Here is a 27,424-nt window from a genome sequence, read left to right on the forward strand (position 1 = left end):
GACCAAGAGTCACCTCTGCTGCGGAGGATAAGTTCATCCGAGTCACCAGCCTCAGAAATCGCAGGTTAACAGCAGCTCAGATTAGAGACCAGGTCAATGCCACACAGAGTTCTAGCAGCAGACACATCTCTAGAACAACTGTTAGGAGGAGACTGTGTGAATCAGGCCTTCATGGTAGAATATCTGCTAGGAAACCACTGCTAAGGACAGGCAACAAGCAGAAGATACTTGTTTGGTCTAAAGAACACAAGGAATGGACATTAGACCAGTGGAAATCTGTGCTTTGGTCTGATGAGTCCAAATTTGAGATTTGCGACACAGAAAAGGTGAACGGATGGACTCTACATGCCTGGTTCCCACCGTGAAGCATGGAGGAGGAGGTGTGATGGTGTGGGGGTGCTTTGCTGGTGACACTGTTGGGGATTTATTCAAAATTTAAGGCGTACTGAACCAGCATGGCTACCACAGTATCTTGCAGCGGCATGCTATTCCATCCGGTTTGCGTTTAGTTCGACCATCATTTATTTTTCAACAGGACAATGACCCCAAACACACAGGCTATGTAAGGGCTATTTGACCATGAAGGAGAGTGATGGGGTGCCGCGCCAGATAACCTGGCCTCCACAGTCACCGGACCTGAACCCAATCAAGATGGTTTGGGGTGAGCTGGACCGCAAAGTGAAGGCAAAAGGGCCAACAAGTGCTAAGCATCTCTGGGAACTCCTTCAAGACTGTTGGAAGACCATTTTAGGTGACTACCTCTTGAAGCTCATCAAGAGAATGCCAAGAGTGTGCAAAGCAGTAATCAAAGCAAAAGGTGGCTACTTTGAAGAACCTAGAATATGACATATTTTCAGTTGTTTCACACTTTTTTGTTATGTATAGAATTCCACATGTGTTAATTCATAGTTTTGATGCCTTCAGTGTGAATCTACAATTTTCATAGTCATGAAAATAAAGAAAACTCTTTAAATGAGAAGGTGTGTCCAAACTTTTGGTCTGTACTGTATATATATATGTATATATATATATATATATATATATATATATATATATATATATATATATATACAGAGATCAAACAGGGCCTGCATAAAGATGATGACGTTTGTCTCCCCCTGTATGCCATTTACCATTTATACAATCCAGGTGTCATCTCTCCTATGGTGTATGCAATACCTCAAGAGAAGGAAGTCTTGCTAGGTTGTTACAACTTAATTTCGATGGGGATGAAACTAACCAGCTTTTTTTTCCAAAGGAAACCATCGCAGTTGCACAAGCTGCCTTTATGATGTGTATGCCATTGTGAATTGGCCATATATACACAGATATGTGAAATGTCCTTTCAGTGCACTATAAATAAATGTTGCACTTGTAATTTCTCGACTGATAGACATTTAAATGCTACAATTGTCACATTAAACACTAATGACTAAGACCTGTTTTACACATAGTGTATGGTGACGGTCTTAGTTTCCCCCTTGCGCTGACATATGATTCATCTAATTTATGGCAAGGCGTCCCATGTTCATGTTCCTATGTTTTGCAGAAAAAAACCGAGCCTCTAGGTGTAATAACAACGCCCCCGTTGCTCCTAGAGGCTAATTTGCATATATTAAAACATCATTTTTCTCAGCAATGTGGGCACATATGAACATGGGACTAACACAGATGTCTTCAGCTGCCAAGCGCACATGTAACAGTTCAGTCAGTGTCATAGGCACAAAGCTGCTGACAGATGCTCTTTAGAAGCTTTTACATTCTTTTTTATGTATATATTGATGCTTTATGTAATTTTGTATTAATTCATGTACTTTACCTTAAACATGCTGTATACATCCACAGTCTCATCTAAGGGGATCATTACTGTTATTAGCCCTCTAAACAAAGGATCAGGGGGAAAAGGACTGAATGGTCCACATGAAGGGTCATATTCCTGGACACGATGATCATACCATTGAAAATCAAAGGAAGGAAAGAGGTTGAAAACCTTCACAAAAATAAAAAAGTTAGGACATTTGAATATTAATGGCATCTTTAATATGAATTTACTGCATGAACACATTTGGGTATATCTACTTGTCTCCACTTTCTACACATTACTCTCTACTACTGAACTGGCTGAGCACAAGTATAGAACTGAAGGGTTAACTTGATACACACCTGTACCCATCCACTTACATGTGGCTGGGCTGCAATACCAGACACAACCCATGGAGAAGATTGGCGTTTCAGACAACTTTGGACCTTCTCAGTAGTAAGGACTTCCTGAGATCCTGCTGAAGAGGTGCCTGCTAAGTTCCCTAGCGTGTGCTATGTTTGTGAGGAGGTAGGAGCACCTACCTTCCAAATTAATATTACTGCCCTAATTGTGTTTAAAATGTTTGAATGTTGACTGACAGGATGGGAAAGGGTTAACTTCAAAATGTTTGTGCCTACTTGTAAGAAAAACTGTGGTTCTTCACTAACCTAAAGGTTTGCTAAACAGACCGGCTACCCTGTAAATTACATTAACACTTACTTTGTTAGCAGTCAGCTCTTTCTCTGGTTTCATCAGTACCACGCTCTGATCTACCACCCGCAGACCACAGAGAGATCCAGGAGCAGCCTCAACCTGGAGAGACACATCTGATCCTGGAAGAACCTCCCCAGGGGAAAACTTAGTTGATACCTGGAAAGAGATTACAACTTAATAGGAAATAGACATAGAACAACCAGAGACAGCCATGATACCTGACTGAACACTTGTTTAGGACTCTCCTACTTAGTGTCCATCACATGGCACCCTTTCTTCCTGGTCACTCTTGCATTTGGGTAGACACTAATAATTGATTCTCCAGCCTACACCTGCCTTCTTCAGAAGAAAAGGCTTTTATGATTAGGTGTCAGCCTGATCAAGGGAGAATACTGTGTACCTATAGTCCATGGAGTAAACGTCAATTCTGTTATCATGACTTTGCTGCAATTGTACAAATAACTGTTAGCTATTGATGCAATCCTAGTGTAAGAAGATGCACAGGAGTAGCTTCAAGGCTCAAGCATCATACTTTTTTCTCAGTATCCAGAAAGCTATGTTAGATGCTGCATCTCCTGCACTAAGTTGTGAATTTCAATGTTAGATGCAGAAGAACAAAAAAGGAAAAACTAAGCAACTTTGTTTCAAAACAGGAGACCAAATGTGGAATCATTCTGCTTTTTCATGAAGTCCTTCAAAAATGTAACATATGTCCCCCAAAATGGTTCCATTCAAAATGCAAATCAAACTGCAAAAAACAAGCCCTCATTCTACTATGCCAACAAGAAAATAAAAAAAATGATGGCTTTTAAAACATGGAAACTAAAGAATCAAACACATTTCCACATCCTGGAGTCAGTCATATATTACTTAAAGAACTTACGTTATTCTTAAAACATTTTTGTACAGTGAATTTTGCTTTATCTGCTAACATTTCTCCATTAGGCAGCATGATGTAAACAAGGGCATGAATAAACGTAGAAGTGCTTGCACTCAAAGGAAGGTTAAAGGTAACTTTTCCATAGATATCTGTGATAAAAGAAAACATAATTGACTGAAAACCACTTTTAGCCTCATACATCTATTGCATAGATGCACAATACATCACTAGAGTTGAGCGAACACCTGGATGTTCGGGTTCGAGAAGTTCAGCCGAACTTCCCGAAAATGTTCGGGTTCGGGATCCGAACCCGATCCGAACTTCGTCCCAAACCCGAACTTTTCGGCACTAAAACGGCTGTAAAACAGCACAGGAAAGGGCTAGAGGGCTGCAAAAGGCAGCAACATGTAGGTAAATCCCCTGCAAACAAATGTGGATAGGGAAATGAATTAAAATTAAAATTAAATAAATAAAAATTAACCAAAATCAATTGGAGAGAGGTCCCATAGCAGAGAATCTGGTTTCCCGTCACCCACCACTGGAAAAGTCCATTCTCAGATATTTAGGCCCCGGCACCCAGGCAGAGGAGAGAGGTCCCGTAACAGACAATCTGGCTTCATGTCAGCAGAGAATCAGTCTTCATGTCATAGCAGAGAATCAGGCTTCACGTCAGCCACCACTGCAACAGTCCATTGTCATAAATTTAGGCCCAGCACCCAGGCAGAGGAGAGAGGTCCCGTAACAGAGTATCTGGCTTCATGTCAGCAGAGAATCAGTCTGCATGTCATAGCAGAGAATCAGTCTTCATGTCATAGCAGAGAATCAGGCTTCACGTCACCCACCACTGTAAGAGTCCATTTTCATAAATTTAGGCCCAGCAGAAAGGCAGAGGAGAGAGGTCCCGTAACAGACAATCTGGCTTCATGTCAGCAGAGAATTAGTCTGCATGTCATAGCAGAGAATGAGGCTTCACATCAGCCACCACTGCAACAGTCCATTGGCATATATTTAGGCCCAGCAGAAAGGCAGAGGAGAGAGGTCCCGTAACAGAGGATCTGGCTTCATGTCAGCAGAGAATCAGTCTTCATGTCATAGCAGAGAATCAGGCTTCACGTCACCCACCACTGTAAGAGTCCATTTTCATAAATTTAGGCCCAGCACCCAGGCAGAGGAGAGAGGTCCCGTAACAGACAATCTGGCTTCATGTCAGCAGAGAATTAGTCTGCATGTCATAGCAGAGAATAAGGCTTCACGTCAGCCACAAATGCAACAGTCCATTGTCAGATATTTAGGCCCAGCACACAGGCAGAGGAGAGAGGTCCCGTAACAGAGGATCTGGCTTCATGTCAGCAGAGAATCAGTCTGCATGTCATAGCAGAGAATAAGGCTTCACGTAACCCAACATTGGAACAGTCCATTGACATATATTTAGGCCCCGGCACCCAGACAGAGGAGAGGTTCATTCAACTTTGGGTAGCCTCGCAATATAATGGTAAAATGAAAATAAAAATAGGATTGAATGAGGAAGTGCCCTGGAGTCCAATAATATATGGTTATGGGGAGGTAGTTAATGTCTAATCTGGACAAGGGACGGACAGGTCCTGTAGGATCCATGCCTGGTTCATTTTTATGAACGTCAGCTTGTCCACATTGGCTGTAGACAGGCGGCTGCGTTTGTCTGTAATGACGCCCCCTGCCGTGCTGAATACACGTTCAGACAAAACGCTGGCCGCCGGGCAGGCCAGCACCTCCAAGGCATAAAAGGCTAGCTCTGGCCACGTGGACAATTTAGAGACCCAGAAGTTGAATGGGGCCGAACCATCAGTCAGTACGTGGAGGGGTGTGCACACGTACTGTTCCACCATGTTAGTGAAATGTTGCCTCCTGCTAACACGTTGCGTATCAGGTGGTGGTGCAGTTAGCTGTGGTGTGTTGACAAAAGTTTTCCACATCTCTGCCATGCTAACCCTGCCCTCAGACGAGCTGGCCGTGACACAGCTGCCTTGGCGACCTCTTGCTCCTCCTCTGCCTTGGCCTTGGGCTTCCACTTGTTCCCCTGTGACATTTGGGAATGCTCTCAGTAGCGCGTCTACCAACGTGCGCTTGTACTCGCGCATCTTCCTATCACGCTCCAGTGCAGGAAGTAAGGTGGGCACATTGTCTTTGTAGCGTGGATCCAGCAGGGTGGCAACCCAGTAGTCCGCACAGGTTAAAATGTGGGCAACTCTGATGTCGTTGCGCAGTCACTGCAGCATGTAGTCGCTCATGTGTGCCAAGCTGCCCAGGGGTAAGGACAAGCTGTCCTCTGTGGGAGGCGTATCGTCATCGTCCTGCCTTTCCCCCCAGCCACGCACCAGTGATGGACCCGAGCTGCGTTGGGTGCCACCCCGCTGTGACCATGCTTCATCCTCATCCTCCTCCACCTCCTCCTCATCCTCGTCCTCCTCGTCCTCCAGTAGTGGGCCCTGGTGTCACGGAATGTGTACAGAAAACAATGCAAAACAACATGCATAAATGACTCGCTGGATCCAAAAGCTAAGGAACAAAAGGGAGACCCCTGTAGAAGACCTGGCACTTTCCCTGGCTGCTCAGCCTATGCATAGATCCGAATGGTGGAGGTATGCATATCCACGTACCTTGACTATATAACCCCTGAGCACCCTACAATAGTGAGGGGACACGACCACCGCCTCCCTACACCAGACACGGAGGGAGTCAGGGTCACCTGGGATCCAACAAACCGAAAATAACAGATAACAGTTTAACACTTAACTTTGTAGAGGAGAGGAGAACCAGATGGGCATGCACACATACTCCAGGAAGAAATATAAGCCGCCCAGAAAAGCATTCTGGGGAGGAATTTAAAGGGAAGCAATTAGTCCAACCCATGACAGCTGAGAGAGACTAACGAGATAAGTAACTGAATACCACAACAAAGAAACTCAAGGGGGAGGTTCTGAAAGGCCTCTGTCAGAGCTTCTCAGCTGTCTGGTTGTGACAGTACCCCTCCCTCTACGAGTGGACTCCGGACACTCAGAACCCACCTTCTGAGGATGGGACCTATGGAAAGCCCTGATGAGACGAGAGGCCTTAATGTCCGTCACTGGGACCCACATCCTCTCCTCAGGACCATACCCCTCCCAATGAACAAGGTACTGAAGAGAACCGCGGACAAGACGAGAATCCACAATTCTAGAGACCTGAAATTCAAGATTCCCATCAACCATAATCGGAGGAGGAGGCAAAGGCGAGGGTACAATGGGTTGAACATAAGGTTTTAATAAGGACTTATAAAAAACATTATGGATCTTCCAAGCCTGAGGAAGATCAAGACGGTATGCAACAGGATTGATGACAGACAGGATTTTGTAAGGCCCAATAAACCTAGGACCCAACTTCCAGGAGGGAACCTTCAATTTGATATTCTTGGTAGACAACCACACCAGATCACCAACATTCAGGTCCGGACCAAGCACACGTCTCTTATCTGCCACACGCTTATATCTGTCACTCATGCTCTTTAGATTATCTTGAATCTTTTGCCAAATAGATGACAAAGACGAGGAGAATCTGTCCTCATCAGGTAAACCAGAAGACCCCTCTCCCGAGAAAGTCCCAAACTGCGGATGAAACCCATATGCACCAAAAAATGGTGACTTATCAGAGGACTCCTGACGACGGTTATTTAAAGCAAACTCAGCAAGGGACAAAAAGAACACCAATCCTCTTGATTCTCCGCCACAAAACAGCGCAGATATGTCTCCAGATTCTGATTGACGCGCTCCGTCTGACCATTCGACTGCGGGTGGAAAGCAGAAGAGAATGACAACCGAACCCCCAAGCGAGAACAGAAAGCCTTCCAGAATCTGGAAACAAACTGCGTGCCCCTATCAGAGACTATGTCTGAAGGAATACCGTGCAATTTGACAATGTGATCAATAAATGCCTGCGCCAGCGTCTTAGCATTGGGCAAACCAGGAAAAGGGATGAAATGCACCATTTTGCTAAAACGGTCCACCACCACCAGAATCACAGTCTTCCCCGAGGAACGAGGCAGGTCCGTGATAAAGTCCATGGACAGATGTGTCCAAGGACGGGAAGGAATGGGTAAGGGACGGAGAGGACCTGATGGCCGTGAATGAGGGACTTTAGCACGAGCGCAAGTCTCGCAGGCTGCCACAAAACCCTCAACCGACTTACGAAGCGCAGGCCACCAGAATCTCCGAGCGATGAGATCCAGTGTGGCTCTTACCCCCGGGTGCCCAGCAAGGACCGTATCGTGGTGTTCTTTAAAAATCTTGTGTCTTAAAGCGAGAGGCACAAACAACCTCCCAGGAGGACAAAGATCAGGAGCCTCTGACTGGGCTGCTTGCACCTCTGCCTCCAATTCAGGAAAAAGAGCCGAGATTACCACACCTTCAGCCAAAATGGGACCCGGGTCTTCAAAATTCCCGCCTCCCGGAAAACAACGTGACAGGGCATCTGCCTTCACATTCTTAACTCAAGGGCGAAACGTGACAACAAAATTAAACCTAGAAAAGAACAAAGACCATCTGGCCTGTCTCGGGTTCAGACGCTTGGCTGACTCCAAGTAAGCCAGATTTTTATGGTCAGTAAATACGGTAATAGGGTGTCTGGCTCCCTCTAGCCAATGGCGCCATTCCTCAAAAGCCAACTTGATGGCCAACAATTCCCTATCTCCCACATCGTAATTTCTCTCTGCGGAGGAGAGTTTTCTTGAGAAAAAGGCACACGGTCGCCAATTGGCAGGAGAGGAACCCTGAGACAAGACCGCCCCCACACCCACCTCAGAAGCATCAACCTCAACTATGAAGGGTAAAGAAACATCAGGTTGCACCAAGATGGGAGCGGAAGCAAAACTCTCCTTGATATCAGAAAAAGCCTTACGCGCCTCTACTGACCAAGAAGAAAAATCTACCCCCTTTCTGGTCATGTCAGTGAGTGGTTTAACAATAGAAGAATAATTCAAAATGAACTTCCTGTAATAATTGGCAAAGCCCAAAAAACGCATCAGCGCCTTCTGATTCTCAGGAAGCTCCCACTCAAGCACAGCGCGGACCTTCTCGGGGTCCATGCGAAAACCAGAATCGGAGAGAAGAAACCCCAGAAATTGAATTTCTGGAACCGCAAACACACATTTTTCCAGTTTCGCATATAATTTATTCTCCCGCAGGATGAGCAAGACCTGACGTAAATGTTCCTTATGAGTTTTGAAATCGGGAGAAAAAATCAAAATGTCATCTAAATACACCAATACAAATTTTCCCATCAAATGATAAAAAATGCTGTTCACGAAATGCTGAAAAACGGCTGGGGCATTCATCAAACCAAAAGGCATAACCAAATTCTCAAAATGGCCCTCAGGGGTATTGAAGGCCATCTTCCATTCGTCCCCTTCTCTGACCCTGACCAGGTTGTATGCCCCTCTTAGATCTAATTTGGAAAAGACTTTAGCCCCAACAACCTGGTTAAACAGGTCCGGGATCAGAGGAAGCGGATAAGGGTCACGAATTGTGATACTGTTCAGCTCCCTGAAATCCAGACAAGGTCTTTAAGAACCATCTTTTTTCTTAACAAAGAAAAAACCAGCGGCAACAGGTGACTTCGAGGGTCGTATGTGTCCTTTTCTCAGACTCTCAGAGATATAAGCACGCATAGCGACCCTCTCAGGTTGGGAAAGATTGTATAAACGAGATTTAGGCAGCTTGGTGTCTGGGATGAGATTAATAGGGCAATCGTACTCCCTGTGCGGGGGCAAATCCTGAACTCCACTCTCAGAGAAGACATCCGAAAATTCAGAGAGAAAAGATGGTACAGTCTTAGTAGCAACCTCAGAAACAGATGTCATGAGGCATTTCTCTCTGCAAAAGTCACTCCAACCATTTATTTGCTTCGCTTGCCAATCAATGGTGGGGTTATGCTTAGTGAGCCAGGGCAGCCCCAACACCAGCGGGGTGGGCAAACCGCTAAGGACGAAACATGACACATCCTCAACATGAGCATCACTCACAATTAAACGGATATTGTGAACTATGCCCTTTAATGATTTCTGAGAAAGTGGAGCGGAATCGAGAGCAAAAACAGGAATATCCTTTCTCAAAGTGCACACCTGGAAACCATGAGTTATCGCAAATTGATTATCAATGAGATTGACCGCTGCTCCACTATCCACAAAAATCTCACAAAAAATGTTCTTGCTCTCTAGCGCCACCCTAGCCGGCAGGACAAAACAGGAACTACAAGTAAACGGAAAACCTTCAATTTCCACCTCAACCCTGCCAATAGTAACAGACGGAACATTTTTAAAAGATTTTTTCCTCTTAGTTTCTTTATTATACCCAGAGAACTGCCTGAATCTCCTAGAGGGACAAATATTTGCCAAATGATTAATACCTCCACAACAAAAACAAACCCTCCCATGCGGGCTGAATCTTCTATTGTCAGAAGCAATCAACCCCAGCTGCATGGGCTCCTGCTCAGAAGGGGCTGACAGCGACTGAGACCCCTGCGCACAGAATGGGACCGCTGCACAGTCCTGGGACCGAGTATGACAGGAAGGAGAGATCTCTCCTCTCTCTCTAAGACGCCTGTCAATACGAACGGCCTGAGACATAGCAGAGTCCAAAGAAATAGGCCTTTCATGAAAGGCAAATGCATCTTTCAATCCCTCTGAAAGACCATGGCAAAATTGACTTCGGAGTGCAGCATCATTCCAACCAGTATCAGCTGCCCATCTCCGAAATTCTGAGCAGTATATTTCTGCGGATTGTTTACCCTGGCATAAGAGACGTAGTCTAGACTCTGCCAGAGCAATACGATCTGGATCATCATATATCTGACCCAGGGCTAAAAAGAATTCATCCACTGAACGGAGAGGCCGTGCCCCCTCCGGCAGCGAAAAGGCCCAGGTCTGAGCGTTACTTCTGAGCAGCGATATAATGATCCCCACCCTCCGTTCCTCATCTCCAGAGGAAAGGGGAAGAAGGCGAAAATGGAGTTTGCAAGCCTCTCTAAAACGCACAAAATTCTCACTACCCCCGGAGAACGTATCCGGGAGCGAGATCTTAGGCTCAGAACAAGCTCCATGAACGCAAGCTGAACCGGACACTTGAAGCTGAGAAAAAGTCTTACGGAGGTCAGCTACCTCCAATGAAAGACCCTGGAAGCGTTCAGCCAAAAGTGAAACCGGATCCATGCTTAAGAGGGTTTTGGCGGCTTATAATGTCACGGAATGTGTACAGAAAACAATGCAAAACAACATGCATAAATGACTCGCTGGATCCAAAAGCTAAGGAACAAAAGGGAGACCCCTGTAGAAGACCTGGCACTTTCCCTGGCTGCTCAGCCTATGCATAGATCCGAATGGTGGAGGTAAGCATATCCACGTACCTTGACTATATAACCCCTGAGCACCCTACAATAGTGAGGGGACACGACCACCGGCTCCCTACACCAGACACGGAGGGAGTCAGGGTCACCTGGGATCCAACAAACCGAAAATAACAGATAACAGTTTAACACTTAACTTTGTAGAGGAGAGGAGAACCAGATGGGCATGCACACATACTCCAGGAAGAAATATAAGCCGCCCAGAAAAGCATTCTGGGGAGGAATTTAAAGGGAAGCAATTAGTCCAACCCATGACAGCTGAGAGAGACTAACGAGATAAGTAACTGAATACCACAACAAAGAAACTCAAGGGGGAGGTTCTGAAAGGCCTCTGTCAGAGCTTCTCAGCTGTCTGGTTGTGACACCTGGCTGGCCACATTTGTACCTGGCCTCTGCTGTTGCCAAAAACCTCCCTCTGAGTCACTTCGAAGAGACTGGCCTGAAAGTGCTAAAAATGACCCCTCTTCCTCCTCCTCCTCCTCCTGGGCCACCTCCTCTTCCATCATCGCCCTAAGTGTTTTCTCAAGGAGACATAGAAGTGGTATTGTAACGCTGATAATGGCGTCATCGCCACTGGCCATGTTGGTGGAGTACTCGAAACAGCGCAACAGGGCACACAGGTCTCGCATGGAGGCCCAGTCATTGGTGGTGAAGTGGTGCTGTTCTGTAATGCGACTGACCCGTGCGTGCTGCAGCTGAAACTCCACAATGGCCTGCTGCTGCTCGCACAGTCTGTCCAGCATGTGCAAGGTGGAGTTCCACCTGGTGGGCACGTCGCATATGAGGCGGTGAGCGGGAAGGCCGAAGTTACGCTGTAGCGCAGACAGGCGAGCAGCAGCAGGATGTGAACGCCGGAAGCGCAAACAGACGGCCCGCACTTTATGCAGCAGCTCTGACATGTCGGGGTAGTTGTGAATGAACTTCTGCACCACCAAATTCAGCACATGCGCCAAGCAAGGGATGTGCGTCAAATTGGCTAGTCCCAGAGCTGCAACGAGATTTCGCCCATTATCACACACCACCAGGCCGGGCTTGAGGCTCACCGGCAGCAACCACTCGTCGGTCTGTTGTTCTATACCCCGCCACAACTCCTGTGCGGTGTGGGGCCTGTTCCCCAAACATATGAGTTTCAGAATGGCCTGCTGACGTTTACCCCGGGCTGTGCTGAAGTTGGTGGTGAAGGTGTGTGGCTGACTGGATGAGCAGGTGGAAGAAGAGGAGGAGGAAGCCGAGAAGGAGGAGGTGGCAACAGGAGGCAAAGAATGTTGCCTTGCGATCCTTGGCGGCGGAAGGACGTGCGCCAAACAGCTCTCCGCCTGGGGCCCAGCTGCCACTACATTTACCCAGTGTGCAGTTAGGGAGATATAGCGTCCCTGGCCGTGCTTACTGGTCCACGTATCTGTGGTTAGGTGGACCTTGCTACAGATGGCGTTGCCCAGTGCACACTTGATTTTATCGGATACTTGGTTGTGCAGGGAAGGCACGGCTCTCTTGGAGAAGTAGTGGCGGCTGGGAACAACATACTGTGGGACAGCAAGCGACATGAGCTGTTTGAAGCTGTCTGTGTCCACCAGCCTAAATGACAGCATTTCATAGGCCAGTAGTTTAGAAATGCTGGCATTCAGGGCAATGGATCGAGGGTGGCTAGGTGGGAATTTACGCTTTCTCTCAAATGTTTGTGAGATAGAGAGCTGAACGCTGCCGTGTGACATGGTTGAGACGCTTGGTGACGGAGGTGGTGGTGGTGGTGTTGGTGGTACATCCCCTGTTTGCTGGGCGGCAGGTGCCAACGTTCCTCCAGAGGCGGAGGAAGAGGCCGAGGCGGCAGCAGCAGAAGAGGCCGAGGCGGCAGCAGCAGAAGAGGTAGCAGGGGGAGCCTGAGTGACTTCCTTGGTTTTAAGGTGTTTACTCCACTGCAGTTCATGCTTTGCATGCAGGTGCCTGGTCATGCAGGTTGTGCTCAGGTTCAGAACGTTAATGCCTCGCTTCAGGCTCTGATGGCACAGCGTGCAAACCACTCGGGTCTTGTCGTCAGCACATTGTTTGAAGAAGTGCCATGCCAGGGAACTCCTTGAAGCTGCCTTTGGGGTGCTCGGTCCCAGATGGCGGCGGTCAGTAGCAGGCGGAGTCTCTTGGCGGCGGGTGTTCTGCTTTTGCCCACTGCTCCCTCTTTTGCTACGCTGTTGGCTCGGTCTCACCACAGCCTCTTCCTCCGAACTGTGAAAGTCAGTGGCACGACCTTCATTCCATGTGGGGTCTAGGACCTCATCGTCCCCTGCATCATCTTCCACCCAGTCTTGATCCCTGACCTCCTGTTCAGTCTGCACACTGCAGAAAGACGCAGCAGTTTGACCAGTGGTGTATTTCAGGGTTAAATCCCGAGGGTCTTACTAGGGCCCACCTTTGTGTATCCTATTGATTGGGTGTAAACTACCCTTGTTCTGTGGCCTATTCAGAGGAAATTGTATCCACTATTTATCCTATAAATGGCAGGATTTCTTATGCAAGGGCTTGATAAGGAAGCGCTTTTGATTGAGGCAGGTCAAGTTTTTTCCAAGCAATCCATCCCGCTGAACACTATTGACATCAATAGTGGTTTTAGGAACCTTAGTGTAACCTATAAACAGTACTTTCGCTCATGGTGGGAGATAGTGAGCCTGGAAACTTATATAACTCAGGGACTAGTATATAGGGGACTTAGGAACCCCCTTAGACCAAATAATCATACTGATGACCCAGAATTTGTCAGGGGTTGGGACCGGGTTATGACTGAAAACTCTCTTAGGTTGATGCAATATATGGTTGAATACGAAAAACAACATCTGGAGCGTGTGTCTGATCAACTTACTCAGGAAGTTAAAGAAATACTCAGTTTTAGTCAACAAACTGACTTCAAAAATCAAGAAATAAAATTACAAAATAATTTAGAAAACTTCAAATCTGAGATTAAAGAGAGAAAACACCGTAAATATATACGAGATAAAATAGACTTTGAGTCAGATCGAGTGTATTCCTGGAAAAAACAAAGGAATCTCCCAGCTAGAAAAACCAGATATACTGATTATTCAGAGTCAGAAACATCAGGAACAGAGACAGGAAGCCAGACGGGTCCCAATACGGGAACAAAAAGAAAAATCAGATACAATAGAAACCGTAATTCAAAAAAAGCAACATCTCAGAGTGAATGTCAAATACCAATGCCAAGTGGTCGCCCCCCTGGCGATTCTGGGCCATCCTTATTTTCATCAGCTTTAGTGGATGGTCATATGTCCTTAACTGGGGTGAAGAAGATCCCTACTGTAAATCCAGCGACAAGTGGGACAACAACCATGATAACGGGTATGGAGCAATCACTGAGTGTGGAATCCAGAAAGAGTGGACCTCCCACATTATCAGCTGGAAACCAATTCCCCACGAGTTCCTCTATCACTGCTCCTATTGCCCCTCTTTTTTTAGGGCAGGCAGGGACACAAGCAAAAGACAGGGAGAAATGGGGTTTCTCGATGAAATGATAGAAAGGAGGGTCACACTCAGTGATCTAACTATGACTGACATGCAACATAGTGTCAACCCTTCATGTCCTCCAGATACATCCATAAGTATGATAACTGGTACCAGACCTAAAACCACACAGGTCATTAATTTATCCTGTAAGACCTTATCTCAATCACAAATAGAGGTTCTGAGCAGGGGTCTGACCTTCACACCAGTACCTCAATGTGATAAATTCACCTGGGTAAAGGACATTAACCTTTTCGCACGCAAACTTGCACTTCATAAACAACATCTAAGCCTGACTCAGGATTCACATAAATTAATTCAACAGGAACAGAAGGCTTTACTGATGTTAGAGAGCCTGCATGCAGAAAGTGAGGGTACGTGCACCACTATAGAACCCCCCCTGACAAATTTGAAGCCTCGCTCCAGGTGGACACCACCTTTCTCCCAATATAAAAATATCGAAACATTTGTGGATCTAGTCACTGATGAAATCAGGACTATTAAACTGCACAAATTCGGTGGGGAAAGTAATTTGAATAGTGAGGAGTTTTTTGCTTTGGAATCTTTAAAAAAAGATGACAAAATCGTAATTAAGTCAAGTGACAAGGGGGGAAATATAGTGGTGCAAGATAGGAATGAATATGACCTGATGGTTGAAAAATTATTAAGTGATAAAAAAATCTATGAAACTTTAGATGCCAATCCAACAGGTACCTACCTCACTGAACTACATGTTATCCTTAAGGAGGCACGAGAAAACCAACTAATTTCCAAGGAGGAATTTATTTTCCTATATAATAAACATCCAACTATTGCCACTTTTTGTGCACTTCCCAAAGTGCACAAAAATAGGGTCCCAATTCCAGGGAGACCCATTGTCTCGGGGAATGATGCATTAACCCAACCTGCTAGTGAGTATGTTGACACCATTTTGAGGCCCTTTGTGACTGAACTACCGTCCTATATTAAGGACACAAATGATGTATTATCTAAAATAGCTAATATCACATTATCAAAATCCACGTTTTTAGCAAGCCTCGACGTCGAGGCCTTATACACTAATATTGAGCACAAACTAGGTATTGAGGCGGTCAAATCTTTTCTGTACACGAAAAGTACGTCATTTCACAGACATAATGATTTTGTAATACGACTATTATTGTTTGTCCTCACACACAATTATTTTTTATGTAATGGAACCTTTTTTCACCAAATTCACGGGACCGCGATGGGCACGCCTTGTGCCCCGACATTCGCGAACCTCTTCTTGGGGTGGTGGGAGCACAATATTGTTTTTTCTGAAAGTATGGAACCCTATACTAAGTATATTAGCTATTGGGGCCGCTTCATTGATGATGTCTTGCTGTTCTGGGAGGGGGAGAGGGGACAGTTCTTTGACTTTGTCGAGTTACTTAATGCAAATGATATCGGTATGCATTTTACGTTTGAAATAAATCCGACTCAAATAATTTTTTTTAGATCTGACGATACAAAAAGATGAGTCTGGACAGATTCAGACCGATATCTATCGTAAACCTACCTCAACGAATAGTTTTTTGCATTTCTCAAGCTGGCATCCAACTGCATTAAAAAATGGAATACCATTCGGACAATATCTACGTGCCAGAAGAAATTGTTCAACAGATGAGTTGTTTAAGACCCAAGCAGATGATCTATATAATAGATTCCGCGATAGGGGATACCCTCGAAAGGTGCTGAAAAGGGCCTTTAATCGAGCAAAAGCCCTCACAAGAGATTCCCTCATCTCATGTAGGACTGCCCCCTCTGTGACCTCCCAGGACAGCAAGACCATCCGGTGTATAGGTACTTTTGATGGGCATCATCGACTGATGACAAACATTTTAAAGAAATATTGGAAAATTCTCCTTAATGATCCAGATCTACGTCAGGTGCTCCCACCTCATCCTAGTGTCACCTTCAGACGTGGTCCAAGCTTAAGGGACCAATTGGTACACAGTTTCCTTCCCAAAATAGGACAGGAAAATAGTAATTGGTTAAGAACGAAGGTGACTGGTTCATATCCATGTGGTGGCTGCTCCTTTTGTAGCTTCTTACCTAAGATTAAAAGATTCGTGAATCCAGCTGATGGCAGGGAGTATGAAATTCGTGACTGGTTTAATTGTAAGAGTAGTGGTCTAGTGTATATAGCTTCCTGCACATGTCCAAAGCTGTATGTTGGCAAGACGGTTCAGGAACTGAGGAGACGGATCTCGGGACACATAAGTGCAATCAACACAAAAAAAGATACTTCCCTATATAGACATGTGTCATATATTCACAATGGCCGTATAGATGTACTGAAATTTTGGGGGCTCTCCCAAGTCAAACTGGGCCCCAGATCCGGGAATTTGGACATCAGATTGTTAAGAGAAGAGGCCAAATGGATATATAGACTGTCAAGTCAAACCCCAGCCGGCCTAAATGAAGGTTTTTCCTTTTCTGCCTTTTTGTAAATAATAAATATTGTAATATTCTGCAAAAAAACAAAAAAAGAAATTTTTGCCATCGATGAGAGGATAAAACTATAATAATAATATCTATAAAAGTCTATAAAGGGATAAGATTATTCCTATAAAACCTCTCCTTAGAGCCAACAAGGATATATATGCTGTGGTAAAATAGAGCAGGGTGATAGATACTATATGACAGATGCAGTAACATAATTCTGACCAGCAAGTTATATAAATCGCTGGGGTTAACCTAATCTAATGAAATGGTTCATATAATATGTATATATATTTTTTTCGCTTTGTTCTTTTCTTTCTCCCCATCATTTAGCCTATCGGCCTGTATCCAGTCATTTACCTAACATGTATCTAGTGCATGATTTGACATTGTATCTTTTGAGTTAACCACTCCCACTTCCCTGATGGGGAGGTGAGGAGGTGATGACGATGGTTACGCTGTCATTAGACGGCGTCAATGTTTTGGCTCAGGTCGAGTGGACGCCTGGTGATGAGGTCATCGCTGGGCGCCAGCGCACGTCAGATACGAGCGACGGCCGTAACCAATAGTACACTAGCTGTGGAAACAGTGCCATGGCCGGACGCATGTAGCCTGTGGTGACCTCATCACTAGGCGCCGGCACACGTGACAGGTGACTTCGGAGACACGCCTCTCCCTGCGGATATGACCAATGGGCTATCTGCAACAGACAAACTGGGGCGTTACCTAAGGCATAAAACCCTTGTTTGTTCAGCGCGCCGACGCTAATACCCCTAACCCCTGACGAAGCCGCATCGCGGCGAAACATGTCGGGTGGGGACTAGTGTTAGGCGCTTGTTTTAGGTCAGTTGGCAGCAAATGTGTAAACTTCAGTAGGGCCACAGTTCTGTGTGTTATGAACCAGTGTGGTGTTTATTTGGTGCCAGTGTAGAGACAACCAACGCAGTGTTGTCTGGAGCCTGGGCCCAGGTTCCAGGACACAAAGCAATAGGGTATATCAAATCTGTGGTATACTGTCACCAACCACCCACCTGCACATATATATATATTCTCAAATTAAATGAGAGAGAAGCAAATCCTTACATAAATTTGCATTGCCACCTGTTAGTTTTAAAATGTGTGGTTTTTGTGGGGTAAAGAACTCCCCTTTTTAAATGAACAAAATAAAGTATTTGGCTTTTATTTTCCAAATTAGTAGACCCCTACAGGGACTTTCTTTGGTCTTTTGACCAGTGGTGTATTTCACAGTTGGCACCTGTGTTTCGTCATCATCAGAGACATGCTGAGGTGGTATTCCCATGTCCTCATCATCAGGAAACATAAGTGGTTGTGCGTCAGTTTAGTCTATGTCTTCCACCGCTGGGGAAGGGCTAGGTGGATGCCTTTGGGAAACCCTGTCAGCAGAGTCTTCAAACAGCATAAGAGACTGCTGCATAACTTGAGGCTGAGACAGTTTCCCTGATATGCATGGGGGTGATGTGACAGACTGATGGGGTTGGTTTTCAGGCGCCATCTGTGCGCTTTCTGCAGAAGACTGGGTGGGAGATAATGTGAACGTGCTGGATCCACTGTCGGCCACCCAATTGACTAATGCCTGTACCTGCTCAGGCCTTACCATCCTTAGAACGGCATTGGGCCCCACCATATATCGCTGTAAATTCTGGCGGCTACTGGGACCTGAGGTAGTTGGTACACAATGGACGTGTGGATGTGGCAGAACGGCCACGTCCTCTCCCAGCACCAGAGGGTCCACTAACACCACCACGACCATGTCCACGTCCGCGTCCCTTACTAGATGTTTTCCTCATTGTTATGGTTCACCACAACAACAAAAATATTATTTGGCCCAATGTATTGTATTCAAATTCAGCTGAATATAAATTTGAGGCCTAGTATTTAGGCGCTGGGTGACCGGTATGGATTTACTGACAGAATTAGACTTGGAAATGCACAGTAGCATGTGTGTGTGAAGTTATTCTGAATGACCCTATGTGCACCTTGAATATTATATACCCTTTTAGGGATAGATTTCAAATAGCTCTGATATAGCAGAAACCACTAAATTATGAAATTGCTAAATTGGGAATTGTATTTCAACCCAGAACAAAAAATGTGCTTTAACGGACACTAAATAACTTGCCCAGCCACAACAGTACAGCGGTAACGACAGATTTAGCGGGATATAAATTTGAGGCCTAGTATTTAGGCGCTGGGTGACCGGTATGGATTTACTAACAGAATTAGACTTGGAAATGCACTGTAGCGTGTGTGTAAAGTTATTCTGAATGACCCTATGTGCACCTTGAATATTATATACCCTTTTAGGGATAGATTTCAAATAGCTCTGATATAGCAGAAACCACTAAATTATGAAATTGCTAAATTGGGAATTGTATTTCAACCCAGAACAAAAAATGTGCTTTGACGGACACTAAATAACTTTCCCAGCCACAACAGTACAGCGGTAACGAGAGATTTAGCGGGATATAAATTTGAGGCCTAGTATTTAGGCGCTGGGTGACCGGTATGGATTTAGTGACAGAATTAGACTTGGAAATGCACAGTAGCGTGTGTGTGAAGTTATTCTGAATGACCCTATGTGCACCTTGAATATTATATACCCTTTTAGGGATAGATTTCAAATAGCTCTGATATAGCAGAAACCACTAAATTATGAAATTGCTAAATTGGGAATTGTATTTCAACCCAGAACAAAAAATGTGCTTTGACGGACACTAAATAACTTGCCCATCCACAACAGGACAGCGGTAACGACAGATTTAGCGGGATATAAATTTGAGGCCTAGTATTTAGGCGCTGGGTGACCGGTATGGATTTAGTGACAGAATTAGACTTGGAAATGCACAGTAGCGTGTGTGTGAAGTTATTCTGAATGACCCTATGTGCACCTTGAATATTATATACCCTTTTAGGGATAGATTTCAAATAGCTCTGATATAGCAGAATCCACTAAATTATGAAATTGCTAAATTGGGAATTGTATTTCAACCCTGAACAAAAAATGTGCTTTAACGGACACTAAATAACTTGCCCAGCCACAACAGTACAGCGGTAACGAGAGATTTAGCGGGATATAAATTTGAGGCCTAGTATTTAGGCGCTGGGTGACCGGTATAGATTTACTGACAGAATTAGACTTGGAAATGCACAGTAGCGTGTGTGTGAAGTTATTCTGAATGACCCTATGTGCACCTTGAATATTATATACCCTTTTAGGGATAGATTTCAAATAGCTCTGATATAGCAGAAACCACTAAATTATGAAATTGCTAAATTGGGAATTGTATTTCAACCCTGAACAAAAAATGTGCTTTAACGGACACTAAATAACTTGCCCAGCCACAACAGGACAGCGGTAACGAGAGATTTAGCGGGATATAAATTTGAGGCCTAGTATTTAGGCGCTGGGTGACCGGTATGGATTTAGTGACAGAATTAGACTTGGAAATGCACAGTAGCGTGTGTGTGAAGTTATTCTGAATGACCCTATGTGCACCTTGAATATTATATACCCTTTTAGGGATAGATTTCAAATAGCTCTGATATAGCAGAAACCACTAAATTATGAAATTGTTAAATTGGGAATTGTATTTCAACCCAGAACAAAAAAAGTGCTTTGACGGACACTAAATAACTTGCCCATCCACAACAGGACAGCGGTAACGACAGATTTAGCGGGATATAAATTTGAGGCCTAGTATTTAGGCGCTGGGTGACCGGTATAGATTTACTGACAGAATTAGACTTGGAAATGCACAGTAGCGTGTGTGTGAAGTTATTCTGAATGACCCTATGTGCACCTTGAATATTATATACCCTTTTAGGGATAGATTTCAAATAGCTCTGATATAGCAGAAACCACTAAATTATGAAATTGCTAAATTGGGAATTGTATTTCAACCCTGAACAAAAAATGTGCTTTAACGGACACTAAATAACTTGCCCAGCCACAACAGGACAGCGGTAACGAGAGATTTAGCGGGATATAAATTTGAGGCCTAGTATTTAGGCGCTGGGTGACCGGTATGGATTTAGTGACAGAATTAGACTTGGAAATGCACAGTAGCGTGTGTGTGAAGTTATTCTGAATGACCCTATGTGCACCTTGAATATTATATACCCTTTTAGGGATAGATTTCAAATAGCTCTGATATAGCAGAAACCACTAAATTATGAAATTGCTAAATTGGGAATTGTATTTCAACCCAGAACAAAAAATGTGCTTTAACGGACACTAAATAACTTGCCCAGCCACAACAGTACAGCGGTAACGACAGATTTAGCGGGATATAAATTTGAGGCCTAGTATTTAGGCGCTGGGTGACCGGTATGGATTTAGTGACAGAATTAGACTGGGATATGGCCAAAAAATAACCACACTATTGCTGGTTAAATGCACTTGGTGTGACAGCTTGACCAACCACACTACTGAGGGTTAAATGCACTTGGTGACGGGCGCAGCTTGCCCCTCATGTAGTATATGGCCAAAAAATGAACAGACTATTGCTGGTTAAATGCACTTGGTGTGACAGCTTGACCAACCACACTACTGAGGGTTAAATGCACTTGGTGACGGGCGCAGCTTGCCCCTCATGTAGTATATGGCCAAAAAATGAACAGACTATTGCTGGTTAAATGCACTTGGTGTGACAGCTTGACCAACCACACTACTGAGGGTTAAATGCACTTGGTGACGGGCGCAGCTTGCCCCTGATTTAGTATATGGCCAAAAAATAAACAGACTATTGCTGGTTAAATGCACTTGGTGTGACAGCTTCACCCTGATGTAGGCTTTAGCCAAAAAACAACCACACCATTGAGGGTTAAATGCACTTGGTGACAGGCGCAGCTTGCCCCTGATGTAGTATATGGCCAAAAAATAAACAGACTATTGCTGGTTAAATGCACTTGGTGTGACAGCTTCACCCTGATGTAGGCTTTAGCCAAAAAACAACCACACCATTGAGGGTTAAATGCACTTGGTGACAGGCGCAGCTTGCCCCTGATGTAGTATATGGCCAAAAAATAAACAGACTATTGCTGGTTAAATGCACTTGGTGTGACAGCTTCACCCTGATGTAGGCTTTAGCCAAAAAACAACCACACCATTGAGGGTTAAATGCACTTGGTCGCAGCAAGGGCTGGCGCACCACAAGACACAAAATGGCCGCCGATCACCCCAGAAAAAAGTGACTGACAAACGGTCTGGGCAGCCTAAAAACAGTGAGCAATTGAATTTCAGCACCTCAATGATGCACAGCTGCAGATCGATCGATTAATCAAGTCCTTTGGAGAAGTTAATCTGCCTAATCTCGCCCTACTGTCGCAGCCGCAACCTCTCCCTACGCTAATCAGAGCAGAGTGACGGGCGGCGCTATGTGACTCCAGCTTAAATAGAGGCTGGGTCACATGGTGCTCTGGCCAATCACAGCCATGCCAATAGTAGGCATGGCTGTGATGGCCTCTTAGGGCAAGTACTATGACGCTTGTTGATTGGCTGCTTTGCAGCCTTTCAAAAAGCGCCAAGAAAGCATCATAAACGCGCGAAGAAAGCGACGAACACCGAACCCGAACCCGGACTTTTACGAAAATGTCCGGGTTCGGGTCCGTGTCACGGACACCCCAAAATTCGGTACAAACCCGAACTATACAGTTCGAATTCGCTCATCCCTATACATCACCCATAACATACTAAGGGTCCATTTTAGATATAAGTGAATTGATTCTAGGGATATAATTAGTTATATTTAGGCTTTTATCCTGGAAAGAATAGAGAGTTAGGGACTGAGGGCTCTGAGTTGTGTTGCATGCAGCTGCTGGCAAGTTCTACATTACAAAACCCTGCAACAATCTCAGGTTTTGACATTTATAACTAATTTCTGTTGTGATGCATTCTTGTGGTCAATATTCTGGAGAAAATAGTTGATATATTTGGCACAAATCAAAATTCCATTCTTTTTGGTGCATTTTATGCCATAATTCTGGTGCAACATGCTTAGTAAATGTCCCCCATTATATTACTTCAAGATACCATGCAGTTTAAGAGAATGCATATTACGGCAATAAGGGGGATTGGTCAGTAAGGCACAGGGAGCAACAAAAGACTTTAGGAGAAGTCAGGGCCAGGGATGATCACATTTACACTGCCGGTCATGTCAATCAAAGTGGGCATGGCAGTTGCAGAGAGAGCTGAGCCTCTAAGAGGAAGGGCAACTCTCCATTGCTCCTAGAGGCTCATTTGCATATATTACATTTATTTTTTGTCTCAGTAGAAATGATGAACATATCAACATGGGACCAACATAGGTGCCTTCAGCTGCAAAGAGCACATACAAACAGATCAACCAGTTTTGTGGGTACAAATCTTCTGACAAATGCCCTTTAATATAGCAGTTTCATTCAATGCATTATATTACCATTGTAAATTGTTAATATCAGTGTGCAATGTGTTTGTATAAGGGGCGGGACATTTAATTGCACTTCTATCTGTAAATGATCTGGGTAAACACTTGCAAATTTGTTACAGTTCAATAATCTATGTATCAAACCTGTGATTTTACATTTTCTATATATAGGACTCATGGAGCAATGGGTCAAATAATTCCTCCTGTTCCTACTCTTCTTGCTACAGGGAAGCCTTTCACTCACATCATCTCTGTCTTCACTATGCCCTCCTGGTGGGGAACCTTTTTTCTTTATTGAGAAGAGGCAACAAAATTGTGCACGCTATGGAACATACTCAAGATAGTTTCCCTGTTGATGACTTGTGTAAGAACAGTCAGTGTTTGGATTGTCATAAGGAGGGTCAGGGGGAAGTGGGGGACCTAGGAAAGCATTCTGCCATTGCACCTCTTGATTTTTTTATTTTTTTATTTTTTTTATTTTATTGAATAAATCAGTACAATACAAAAATAGAGCAGAAGAGAAGTAAACAAACTCCACTACTCATATATATAAGAAAATGGAATACAGGTCTGTCAAATATCAAATATACAGTAAGTATGATAAGCTAGCATCCAAGGGGTTAATCTGTATAGAATATCTCATGGAACATATGGAAAGTACACTTCAGAAAAAGCACATTTAAGAGCCAGGTAGCAATTATTGATCCAAAATGTCTGTTAGATACCTTAGGTCTTAATGATACGTTCCATCCGAGACGGTCCCGAGCGGGAGCAGCATCACCGTCTGAGCAACTCAACGTCCAACAATCCAAGAAGGGTTAGGAGATAAGTGGATGGGGAGATAGGTGGAGTAGGCCCTAGATGCTGTATATCTAATGATAATGTTGATAGTGCTAAGCTCTGTCTAATAGCCCCTAAAGGAAATCCATTGCCTCCAGTTCTTTAGAAACTTTTGATGAGATCTCAATTCCCATGAGGATAACTCCTCTAATCTGTAAATTTGATCTATTTTCTGATACCATTGATCCAAAGAAGGAACTTCGGAGGATAACCATAGTGTAGGGATCAGCAATTTTGCAGCATTCACTAGATGTTTGAAAAGAAGTAGGTTAGGGGGGGAGGGGTTACGAGGATAAAGATTCAGGAGGGCAACTTTCGGAGATGGAGTAATATTGGAATTGCAAATCTTGTTACTGATTTGAAAAACCTTTTCCCACCAATTAAGTAAAATTGGGCAGGTCCACCATATGTGGATAAAAGCGCCCCTTTCTTTTGAGCATCTCCAACATGTGTCAGATGCTGTAACTGAATATAAGCATGTCTTATCGGGGGTTTTATACCATCTTGAAATGATTTTATAGTTATTCTCCTGAATCCTGATACATCTTGAAGATTTGTGTGAAGAGTTATATATGATGCCGGTATCTTCCGGTGAGAGACTTATATTTAGGTCTTTTTCCCAAAGTCTTATGAAAGCAGGCGTTAGTGCTTCAGGAGGAGTTCTCAGCCTGTTGTACCATTGTGAGATCAGTTTATGTGGGGTGGAATCACGAGAGATAATATGTTCAAGCCAGGTAATAGGGCGTAACAATGTGTGCAAATGTACGTTTTGAGACATGTATGCCCTTAAGAAATGGAGCCCATTAAAACTTGAAAGAGGGCTTTTTAGGAGATCACATATCTCTTTTATGGAGAGTAGTTTGCCTTCTTTGTATAAATCTATCAGTCTCAGATTAGACTGAGTAATTTCAGTGGGAAGGCTGCTTTGTAAGGCCTGGGGGGCTAGGTGAAAAATATCTTCTATTTTGAGGACAGGAGAAGGGAGTGGAGAGCTTAAGGGCGATTTTTGTAAGGTGTACCACGCATTCAGAGTGGCTTTCATGACTGGAGTAATATTAGGATGAGGGGGCAGTGGAGACATGCGTCCCAGTAGGGCCGCTCTGAACGGAAGTCCCAACAGGGACTCTTCCATTGGGACCCAAGATTTCTGCTTGGGGGCCGTTAACCAGTCTACTACTCTTGTGAGTAAAATAGCTCTGCCATATAGTTCAGGGTCTGGTAAAGCTATTCCTCCCCTCTCTCTCGGATAAGACAAAGATTTGTAAGACGTTCTGGCCTTTTTCTTGTTCCATATAAAGGAACGGAACATGGACTTGAGTTTAGAGTAATATGTGGAAGGAACGGGGATTGGTAAGGTTTGTTGGAGGTAGGTAAGTTTAGGGATGATGAGCGACATTAATATGTTTTTCCTCCCGAACCACGAGAGTATAGGGATATCAAGAGAAGTTAAATCTTCCTCCAATTTATTTTGGAGAGGGATATAGTTCAGGTTAAAGAGTTGATTGGGATCTGTACTCATTAGATAAGGAGAGGACCAGTTAAATGGCGAACACGCTTCTAGCTGACTTTTCAAAGACTTTTTAAGTCCTGTGGATATTATTAGTGATTTATTGTGATTCACCTTGAAATTAGAAAGTAATCCATATGTTTCAAAATGGTCATAAATTTTCGGGAGAGCCATTTCGGGGTTACTTATTATTAAAAGCAAGTCGTCCGCGAATGCGGCTACTTTGTGCTGTTGGTCTCCCAAATTTATTCCCAATATGTCAACATCCATCCGAATAGTCTGTAGAAGAGGTTCTAAGGCAAGAACGAACAGGAGGGGAGATAGAGGGCAGCCTTGTCGGGTGCCATTACTAATTCTAAAAGAATTTGACAGGGTATCATTGACCCTTACTGAAGCTGAGGCATGTTGATACATTGCTTTTATTGCTGCTATAAAGGGGAGGGGGAAATTACGAGATTGCAGCGCCGCATACATGAAGGACCAGTTGACTCTGTCAAATGCCTTCTCAGCATCTGTGCTGAGAAGGACCAAAGGTATGCTTTTCCTCTTGACATAGTGTATAATGTTGAGGATACGAGCCGTGTTATCTTTCCCTTCTCTTTTTTTCACGAAACCTACTTGGTCTCTGTGGATTAATGAGGGGAGAAATTTTGATAATCTGTTTGCGAGCATCTTAGCTAGAAGTTTTAAATCAATATTGAGAAGAGAGATGGGCCTATAGTTGGGACACATAGAATGATCTTTACCTTCCTTGGGTATTAAGGTAATGTGAGCTTTGGTCATGTCCGTCGATAATGGTATGCCCCGCAGGGCGCTATTGTATACTGGTATAAGATGTGGGATTAGTACTTCATGAAAAGACAAGTAGTAGGGTATGGGGAACCCATCCGGGCCTGGGCATTTCCCTTTGGGGGAGTTTTTGATGGCTTGTAGGGGTTCATCTGAAGAAAATGGTGAAGCTAAGTGAGCTTTATCCTGTTCCGAGAGAGTGGAGAGGGCCAAACCACTAAAATATGAAGTAAGAGATGGCGGGACCACTGTATCCTCGGAGGAAGGTTGCATTGGATTAATATTATAAAGAGATTCGTAATAGTCTCTAAATAATGAAGCAATTTTACTTGGTTCAAAGGTTAGAGCACCCTCTGGGGTCTTTAGTTTATGTATGTAATTATTTAGTTTTCGACGTTTAAGTCTGGACATCATATATCGAGAAGCTTTATTTCCGTGGGCAAATATTTTATATTGTGAATGTAGGTAAAGTTTGGCAGAGGCCGTGTTTAACAGATTTTTGATAGCAGCCCTACATGAAGAGAGTTCCATTAAGTGTGATTCTAATTGGGATTTTTTGTGGACACTCTCCAGGTGACAAATTTTTTCATATAGGGCGTCTAACTGTTTTTGTCTCTCTTTTTTGAGATGGGCCCCTAAACTGATACAGTGGCCCCTTATAAATGCTTTATGGGCATCCCAAATTGATTGAGACGAAACCTCAGGAGTACAGTTTGTTTTAAAATATTCTTCAAGAAGGTCTTTTAGTTTAGATTTAGTGGCTGGTAGATTGGTGAGTTGCTCATTGAATCGCCAATGACTGGAGGGTTTATGGTTAAGGGGAGATTTCATGTGTAAATATATGGGGGCATGATCCGAGAGGATTATAGATCCTATATCAGCTCTAGAGCATAAATGGAGATGTTCCTTTGAGATGAATAAATGATCTAGACGTTGATACGATCTGTGTAGTGATGAATAGAAAGTGTAATCTCTAGAATCCGGATACATGGTGCGCCAGACATCTATTAGGTGGGCCTTGGCTAGTGACTTTAATAGAGAACGGATTCCCTTTTGGGATTGGGCTGATTTGTGTGAGGAGGAGTCAATGA

At 44.2% G+C, this 27,424-nt stretch overlaps 1 protein-coding gene across 3 annotated transcripts in view; it reads right to left on the minus strand.

The window, feature by feature from the left end:
• LOC122940792 (alpha-2-macroglobulin-like protein 1) overlaps nt 1–27,424 on the minus strand; it is a 231,912-nt gene that overhangs the window by 71,472 nt on the left and 133,016 nt on the right. For all 3 annotated transcript variants that reach the window (XM_044297555.1, XM_044297554.1, XM_044297553.1), the window contains exons 14-16: nt 3,399–3,544; nt 2,522–2,671; nt 1,820–1,990 (exon numbers count right to left, since the gene is read on the minus strand). In XM_044297555.1, coding sequence (XP_044153490.1) covers nt 1,820–1,990; nt 2,522–2,671; nt 3,399–3,544 — 467 coding nt within the window. The remainder of the gene's footprint in view (nt 1–1,819; nt 1,991–2,521; nt 2,672–3,398; nt 3,545–27,424) is intronic.

This window comes from Bufo gargarizans, chromosome 6, assembly GCF_014858855.1.
Source record: "Bufo gargarizans isolate SCDJY-AF-19 chromosome 6, ASM1485885v1, whole genome shotgun sequence".
Taxonomy (NCBI): Eukaryota; Metazoa; Chordata; class Amphibia; order Anura; family Bufonidae; genus Bufo; species Bufo gargarizans.